The 8,573-nt window shown below is 46.8% G+C and overlaps 1 protein-coding gene across 1 annotated transcript in view; it reads right to left on the bottom strand.

Moving 5' to 3' along the window:
• Positions 1–1,806: 1,806 nt before the first annotated feature.
• The window catches only part of WDR11 (WD repeat domain 11), a 56,612-nt gene continuing 49,845 nt past the window's right edge, over positions 1,807–8,573 (bottom strand). Inside the window, exons 23-29 of the mRNA XM_027596166.2 lie at positions 8,024–8,201; positions 6,898–6,993; positions 6,217–6,382; positions 5,637–5,734; positions 5,041–5,186; positions 4,006–4,085; positions 1,807–2,766 (exon numbers count right to left, since the gene is read on the bottom strand). Coding sequence (XP_027451967.2) covers positions 2,609–2,766; positions 4,006–4,085; positions 5,041–5,186; positions 5,637–5,734; positions 6,217–6,382; positions 6,898–6,993; positions 8,024–8,201 — 922 coding nt within the window. The 3' untranslated portion in view covers positions 1,807–2,608. The remainder of the gene's footprint in view (positions 2,767–4,005; positions 4,086–5,040; positions 5,187–5,636; positions 5,735–6,216; positions 6,383–6,897; positions 6,994–8,023; positions 8,202–8,573) is intronic.

The raw sequence follows: 8,573 nt of genomic DNA, 5'->3' as shown, positions 1-8,573 counted from the left end.
GAGCCGTCCTGCTGCACATCCTGCAAGTCTGCGCCTCCGCACCCCACTTCCGTCCCGTGCCAGGGCTGAGGAGAACGAGATGCTGTGGGTGACCACCGAGACCTGACACTGTCCTCGTGCCGGCGGACGTCTCCAAGCACTGAACAGCTGGGGGCGCACTGTTTTTATCCCAGGGTCTGTTCCGTCGACGACCTCTGAGCAGGAATAGCAGTGCGGAACAGGAGGCGTGCACAGATGCTGCTTGGATAACTATTTTATTATTTTTTTTAAGATTTTATTTATTTGACAGAGAAGACAGTAAAAGAGGGAGCACAAGCAAGGGGAGTGGGAGAGGGAGAAGCAGGCTCTTTGAAGAGCAGGGAGCTTGATGCGGGGCTCGATCCCAGGACCCTGGGATCACAACTTGAACCGAAGACAGATGCTTAACGACTGAGCCACCCAGGAGCCCCTCGGATAACTATTTTAGAACAAAATGTCCTGCTACCACTTTCAAAGCAATGAAAATACTTAAAGCAAGACGGCGGAGAGGCCTAAAGCACACCATCATTGGCAGAACATGAGCAACAGAGGAGGAAAAAGTACGAGTGAGAGACAGGCCATGGTCCCAGCCAGGAGGAGGGGGTCACCCAGGGGCCCCCCACACCAGGTCTCCCACCTCTGCTGGACTGGCTGCCAAGGGAGGGGCCGGGGCCCTGACAGCACTCCCATGGGCACGGGCACAGGGAGGCCCTGCAGCCCCAAAGTCCCTGTCACTCTCGTCCCCACTCTGGCTGTGGGTTTCACCCTGGGAAGCCGCTCTTGCTCACACACCAGTAACACGAGGTTCCTAACGATCCTTCATGAAAAGACAAACGGAAGTGCAGGCTGTGAGCGTGATTCATCCTCGTCAGTTCCTGTCCCCGAACGCTCACCAGAGGTGAGCACAGCTAACAGTCAGCTTCCGGCCCACAAGGTCACCATGGAGGGGGGCTCCCAGGTCGTTTGGTGGGACTTTCGGTTGTATCTTGACAGACCGGGCTTCATCTTGTCCTGAAGGGTAACTGGACTGTGACAGACTTCAGGCCCTTGGCCTCAGGCGCTCTCCCTCTTCCATTTCCCCCTGTCAGGCAGTGCCTCATCACTTAGTTGTTGGCCTCAAATCCAAAGCATATTTAATTTTCAAAATGTCCCACTTAGAGTGAGATTTCTTTTTTCCCCTCTGCTTATTAAGGCCAGCATATTTTTTTCCTTTAGGTAGCTGACGGTTGAATAAACAAAATGTATGTGGGCAATCATTTAACCACAGGCAATATAGAGAGGGCTGTGTTTGCCCATGGCCTTAAGGAATTCCAATGTAAACCTGCCCAGGCACAGAAAGGTCAAGGGAAGTGAGCCTGTTACAGGCCTATTGAATGCATCCCGGATTTCTTTTAGAACTTTAGCCAAAGTGCTGGCCTGGGAACAGGCATTCCTGGGATAAGCCCATTCTCTCCATGGATCTCAGTCCCTTGTCGGAGGGGATAGCTGATACCTAAGGGTAGAGGCTATGACTCTACCTGGAGGGTGTGAGGAGATGTGCCACCCTAGACATCCAGGAGGGGAGACAGGAATGCCACTTCCTCACCTTACCTCCGAGAGCCCTGCTCCCTCGGGAACTCTGAGGCAGATCCGTGCAGGGTGAGGGCGTTTGGTCCAATCCTCGGCCGCACACCTGGAATTCCTACGCTCTAATTTCTCTGGATTCAGCAAGCGGCCTGGGCTTTGGAGGGTAAGTAGCTGAAATGACTCCTGAGAAGCCAGCACAGCCCCTGGCCTCTGGCACAGCAGTTCGGGGGCTGGAATTTCCTTTTTATTTATCATTTTGGTAAGCTACAGACAGCAATAATTTATAATAGTCACATCTCATATTTCAGTTGTTGGACAAACGCAAAGACAGAAAATTAAAGCACAGAGTTCAAAAAGGAGGTTATATAATACATCAGAGGAGTTAAAATTCAGAATACCCAAGACCCCACATACTAGAACAAAACATAAAGCTTAAAATTTCCCTATGAGCTTGAAATTACAAAATGTAGCAACTGCCTAAAACAGAGAATCAAGAGTTCTATGTTCTCAAGGTAAGAAACAAGGAATGCTTTGGTAAGTCATCTTTACTGTTGAAATATCTCTGCTCTGTCTCTTGAATGATTGTATACAAACACAGGCACAGCACATATTTGGGAATAAGTCTCACAAATTTCTCTTACTATTAGATTTTTCAAATATCTTTCCATTCAGTTAATGAGAAAAACAATTCAGTCACTTGAATTTTAAGTTTTAAAAAAATTAAAAGTATTTCCAGGGACTCTTAAAGCTGTCTCCAAAAGTATAAAACGTTACACCCTTTCCAAGTCTGAAGCATTTGCGGTTTTTCTCTGAGATAAACACAGGACGAAGAACTTGCTCCTGACTATGTAAATGCTCACTGGCTACTGTGCACCTGCAGCCTCAGAGAAGTGGTGAGCAGCTCCTGGGGACCCTGGGAGGACGGCATCCTCAGCAGTCCGGACTGTGGCCATAAGCATGAGCACTGCCAGACCAGCCCCCGGTCCTGCTTGCGAGGCCAGGCTCCCCAGCACATACTGGTCTGTCACTCTTTGGTCCATTCTTGCTTGGGGGAGTCCAGCTCATTCAATAAATCTCTGCCAGCCGCTCCAGCTTTTGAAGCAAAAAGAACGGCTCCCTGTTTAAAACCGAGGTTCTTCAAACTTCGGGCATAATCTGCATATATAGCAGAGATGAGTTTCTGTAAGCCACAGTTAAGGAAAAGAAGGGCAGAAAGAGATGTGATTACACTCCACCAAGATCCTATAGGCAGGAAGAAACCAGCTCCGTGGGGCTACTCAGACGGATGAGCGGGCCCACAGCAGGGCAGCAGGGGACGCGCACAGACACGCTTCCCTGTGGGAGGGCGACTCCTGGTTGGAGGAGGCGAGGTCTCAATCTGCAGTGTGCCCCACTACTACCCTTTGCAAGAGCTGAGTGCAAAGCATCTCCTTCTGGAAGATGTAGCTAACATTCTCCTAGACTACCTCAAAGCCTAACACAACTAAAGACTACAAAAAGAAAGAGGACTCAAGTGCATACCCTGTGGCATCTGAAAGGCTGAGTGGTGGGTGGTTTGGGGGCAGACACAGCTTAGTGAGAGGTTCCACTAACAAAGCCTTCCTGGAGGTGTTCGGTTTCAGACAGCCCTGTTTCCCTGTGCTCTGACATTCCAAATGGCCCCTTCCAACGGGAGGCAACTTCACCAGTGTCTGGACATAGGGCACTAAGTTCAAGTTCAGTTTCATTTTCAGTAACAGATAAAACAAAACAAAACAAAATATATACACACACAGAGAAGACCGAGTATCCGACATGTAGAAATGAGGCCACAATGTAATAAGTCCAAGAGAAGATGTGATGAGAACAAGCAGAGCTCAGCAAACACGGGCAACTGGGACCCGTATCCTCAGGCCCAATCCTTTCAAAGAAAAACATGTGACTCAAGTGGTGTCGGCAGGGGGCCACTGTGACCTGCCGGCATGACATGCATCTTTGAGGTGCCTAGTCTGGTTCCACATTAGACTGTCACTATGGATAACAATGTCTTTTTTATTTATTCCAGAATGTATATTCCAGATAAATATATAAATTTTATTCCATGGAGTACATTCTTTTAAATAGTACTATTTTTAAAGTAGCAGGCTCCTACACCTTTCCTGAATTATTTCATCTTTTTTTACGTTCAAACAAATCTTCACAAAAGTCAGAGTCCCATCCCTTCACAGCCCACGTGCCTCTCCATCCATCTTAGAGCTGATGCCAGCGATGCCCTCATCTTCTTCCCGATTCTCTCTCATTCCTCCCTCTTTCCTGACTTTGGCCAATCTGAGTGTGGATCATTCCTGATATAACATAGTTCTTGCCCAGGCAGTACGACTGAGAGGAACCCCCTCGTGCCATCTGTCTCCTCCTTGACATAATCATCCCAGCAAAGGATATCTGTGTCCTCAGTGACTCCGACTGCACCATACTTGAGACAGGCTTCCACAAACAAGGCAGCTCTATCGAAGTATCTCATGCTGCTCAAGAGAACAAAGTGAGTTAAGCTTTGTGATTTACAGCATTTGGGGGTAGACCCACCCAAGGGTGTATTTCTGTATAAAGACTTGCACCCATTCTCCCTGGAAATCTGAGTGCCAGTAAGTTACCCTAGCACCTTCCCAAGCCCTGGCTCACAGAGGAAAGCAGAGGACAATGCTCATGTCCCTAACCCCAGGCTCTTTCTTCCTTTTTAAGATTTCATTTATTTATTTATTAGCGAGAGAGAGAGAGCAGGGGGAGGAGCAGAGGCGGAGGGACAAAGAGACACCATGCTGAGTGCAGGGCCTGATGCGGGGCTAGATCTCACCACCCTGAGACCACGACCTGAGCCAAAGTTAAGAGTCAGATGCTTAATCAACTGAGCCACCCAGGAGCCCCAGCCCCAGGCTTTTTCTAATTAATATTTACAAAAACTGTAACATAGTTGAAATACACACAAATCTACAGAGATAGGACAAGTATCCACATACTCACTGTCCAGATTTAACAAGGAGTCTTTTGCCATATTTGCCTCAACCCCCTTTAGTTTTAAATAAATAAAATGTCCCCTAAGTGATAGGTATTATTTTTGGAGGGGACATCCCCACAGGCAACACTCTCTGCCATCCTTCCTACTATTCTCTGGCCTTCATCTTAGTTGTTCTATTCAAAGCTGATTCTCTGAAGACTTCTTTTATGTTCTTTTTAAATAGATACCTGTTAGGTTTGGCGAGTATACTGGTAGGAAAATAGAGCTCCTAGACCAAGTGTAGATGACTAAACATGGATTATGGACTGTTCCTTGCCCTGTAGGATTTTTTTTTTTTTTTATAAACCTAAACGGTAGGCTTCTCCTTCCACTCCACACAATGAGTGTTCCATCCATCCACCAGAGTCTCAAGAGAGCATGAAGTATTCGTCCCCCTGACCAGCCACGAAGCACTCTGGGTGTACCTGTGAAGTGTCTCAGCCACGCTGAAAAAGCAGCCCAGGGAGAGGAGGACCAGGAGGGCCTTTGACTTCTGGTTGACTTGTGGAGAGCAGAGGTGGTCAACCCACCGCTTTAAAACATCGGCGCACTCTTCAGAACTTAAACGGACCTAAGAAAGATGCCCATGTTACAAAGCCATCCTGCACTATATAAAGAAAACTCTAATGTAATCAAAATGGAATCTGTTCCTGTGAAGCCAACGCTAGGCTCGGCTTTGCTAGCACACACCCTGACCTTGCTGCTTACCATGAAGAGCAGTGGTAACAACCCAGGCCTGCGGAGCTAGGGACCTGGCAACACCTCGGGGCTGGAGTCTGGGCTCACACCCCAGCTCCCCAGCAGGGCAAGGGGCCACCTGCTTTCACTTAACTGCTACCAAAGCAATCCATTGCTCCATAAGAATGTAATTTACACTCATAAAGAACAGGAGCCTTAGAGTTGCAAGAAAATATCTGCATAGCAACTCTGCAGCCAAAAAACTGCTGCTAAATCATGAGTCCAAAGTTCAAGACTGAACTCTCTACCCCAAACACTCAAGGCACCTTGGGCAATGACCTACTTTTGCCAGCCACGCCGCCCGATTCCACTCGCCGTACGTCTGCAGGTAGCGGCAGGCGTCTGCAGCTTTGTCTATCAGGCAGAGCAGCTGCACCCCCTCTGGAAGACAGAACGGCAGCCCCTCAGGTGACGCCGCGGCCCCTCTCTGACAAGCCACCACTGTGTGACTGCACCCGCTCTTGTGCATTTCTGACCCACTGCAGACGCTCTTGACTGAAATTTTCAAACAAAACGCCACAGCAGAGTTTTAGAGCGCTGCCCCTCTAGTCAGGAGGGGAGGCAGGAGGACAGGTAGCACTGCTGGAGTCCAGCCCGCAGCCCAGGAAAGCGCAGGCCCGGCGTCGTCCCATGCGGGCCTGCAGTCCTGGTGGTTTTGACTATTGCCCCTTTCACACGTGACACGTGTTCTGCTTCAGATGATAAAATGATTTGGTCATCATGTAAACAGCTAGCAACAATCGTCCTATTTCTGTCCAGCACGCAGAAAAAAGAAAAGAACTATCTTAATAATCAAATGCTTTGCAGGGAAGGGGCCTGATTTTCCAGAGGACCGACCAATGCACCCACAAAGCACGCCTTACCTGCCAGTTTGCCATTGGCGATCATGTTAGTTGCCACCAGCTTAATGGTGCTCTGGGAGGGACCTGAGGACGTGACAGTTGTGACCAAACAGGCTTTCAGGGAGTCGCAGTAGTAATGCTGGTTATCCGCACTTGTTTCCAATAGCAACTGCACAGCTCTGTCTGTCTAATGAGAGGAACAGTTCTTCTAATTATGAGACCATTTTCTTCCAACATAATCTTATTGAACTCATAATTTGAAACACTGAAGTTACAGCTTAGACAAGACTTTCACTTTCAAAACTTGCTTGCTAATGCTTTGAACAGTGTCCTCCCGCTTCCTTGGGACAAAGGTAAAACCACAGTCTGGTTTACACAGATGCTCAAGAAACTGCTTACTCTAGTTTTGCATCAGTCAATTCAGAGACACCAAACCAAACCAAACCAGTCAGGTCTCACTTGACATTACATAAGCCAAAATTCCAAGCTAGTCAACTATAGATTTTTGCTTTCTCACGAGGTCTGTTCATCTTATTTTGAAATAAAGCCTAAATTTACATGTATACTTTCAGGGAAATACTATGATCTACCCATCCATCTGTGTATGTGTGTGCGCGCGCACATGATCTACATGATGCTCTGAAATACTAAATCAACTAGCAACTCTGTGAAACATGAAAAGAGTTGTAAAAATTGACATACTTGACCCAAGAGAAGTAGCTGGTCTGTACATTTCCTTGTATGATCATAAGTTGACCGCTTTACTTCCTGTAGATTAACCCTTTCCAGCTGAAATTTCTAGAGTAGAAAAAAAAAGAGGAGAAAATTGAGTCCGGATTTTAAGACTTGAGTTAAAATTTACTATATTTAATAAAATCCTTTTATAAAGATTATTTTGATTTCTGAGGTTATTAGATAATCAACTTCACAGAAATCCAACAATGTAATAAGAATTTGATTAGAGGGCGCCTGGGTGGCTCAGTTGGTTGGGCGACTGCCTTCGGCTCAGGTCATGATCCTGGAGTCCTGGGATCGAGTCCCACATCGGGCTCCCTGTTCAGCGGGGAGTCTGCTTCTCCCTCTGACCCTCTTCCCTCTCGTGCTCTCTATCTCTCATTCTCTCTCTCTCAAATAAATAAATAAAATCTTTAAAAAAAAAAGATTTTGATTAGAAAAAACATTGAAATGAATTCTCATTTCTGTGCGAGTTTGCCCACTTGCAGAAGCCGGCCCTCCACGTACCAAAGTACTCTCCTGCTGTGAAAAGACTGTGAAAGTACCTTTTTATACAAAAATTCAAACCGAATGAAAGAAATATTTGTTATTTATAGAAAATGAGGGAATAAAAATGAACCTTCTAAGTTAACAATTTTAAGACAAAAAAATAAAGAATAGTAAAATTCTAATGTGTATTAAAAAACTTGATAAGCATTTATGAGCTTTTCAAGTCCTGAGTCAGGCCTTTTTTATGCAGAGGTGCCAATGGACTCATTTCTGTTATGTGGACCTTCACTTAGCTGGAAAGTTTCCCAAATTTAAGATACTTATAAAGACATAAGTCATCAAGATGGGAGCTTTATTTTATTTATTTATTTATTTATTTATTTATTTATTTTTAAAGATTTTATTTATTTGACAGAGAGGGAACACAAGCAGGGGGAGTGGGAGAGGGTGAAGCAGGCTTCCCACCAAGCAGGGAGCCCGATGTGGGGCTCGATCCCAGGACCCTGGGATCATGACCTGAGCTGAAGGCAGATGCTTAACGACTAAGCCACCCAGGTGCCCCAAGATGAGAGCTTTAAAGAGTTTAATATATGAAATATAATACCTGAAAATAGGCATTTTCACAGAGTATATCATAACATATATCCAGCGGGTTGTTCACTTTGTCCCGAGGCATGGTTTCTTTAGAGGCTGGGGTGCCTGCTGGCTTTTCCTGGGACAAGCTGTGCAGGTAGTGGGCAGCAACGGTCCAGAAGTGCAGCTCTGACTCATCGCCGTAAAGCCTGAGAAGGGTGACACCAAAGTCCCACTGAGCGCACACAGCAGACTTGGGTGTGGACAAGGGCTCCCCACAGAAACCTCAAGGACCAGGAGCACAGCACTGTCACATGAAAGACCATCTGGGACACTGGCCTGTGCCTGGCAGGGTGACGGAGGAAGCAGGCCATTCTACAGCCCTGTTACTGGGTCTCAGACAATCCAGGCACCTGAGAGCACAGCCCCTTCACACCCAAACCCCCTCTGTGCTGTGTTAAGAGCAACACAATGGTTCCAAGGCCTGCGCAATGATTTACCCGCTTTGTCATCAGCACACACACCTTTCAATCTGGACCAGAGCTTCACACTAAGGAAGAAGTTCCTCTGGGAAAACTGGC

Source organism: Zalophus californianus, chromosome 15 (assembly GCF_009762305.2).
Source record: "Zalophus californianus isolate mZalCal1 chromosome 15, mZalCal1.pri.v2, whole genome shotgun sequence".
NCBI classification, from domain to species: domain Eukaryota; kingdom Metazoa; phylum Chordata; class Mammalia; order Carnivora; family Otariidae; genus Zalophus; species Zalophus californianus.
Note: the sequence above shows the minus strand (reverse complement) of the source record. Positions and strands in the feature narration are given on the sequence as shown.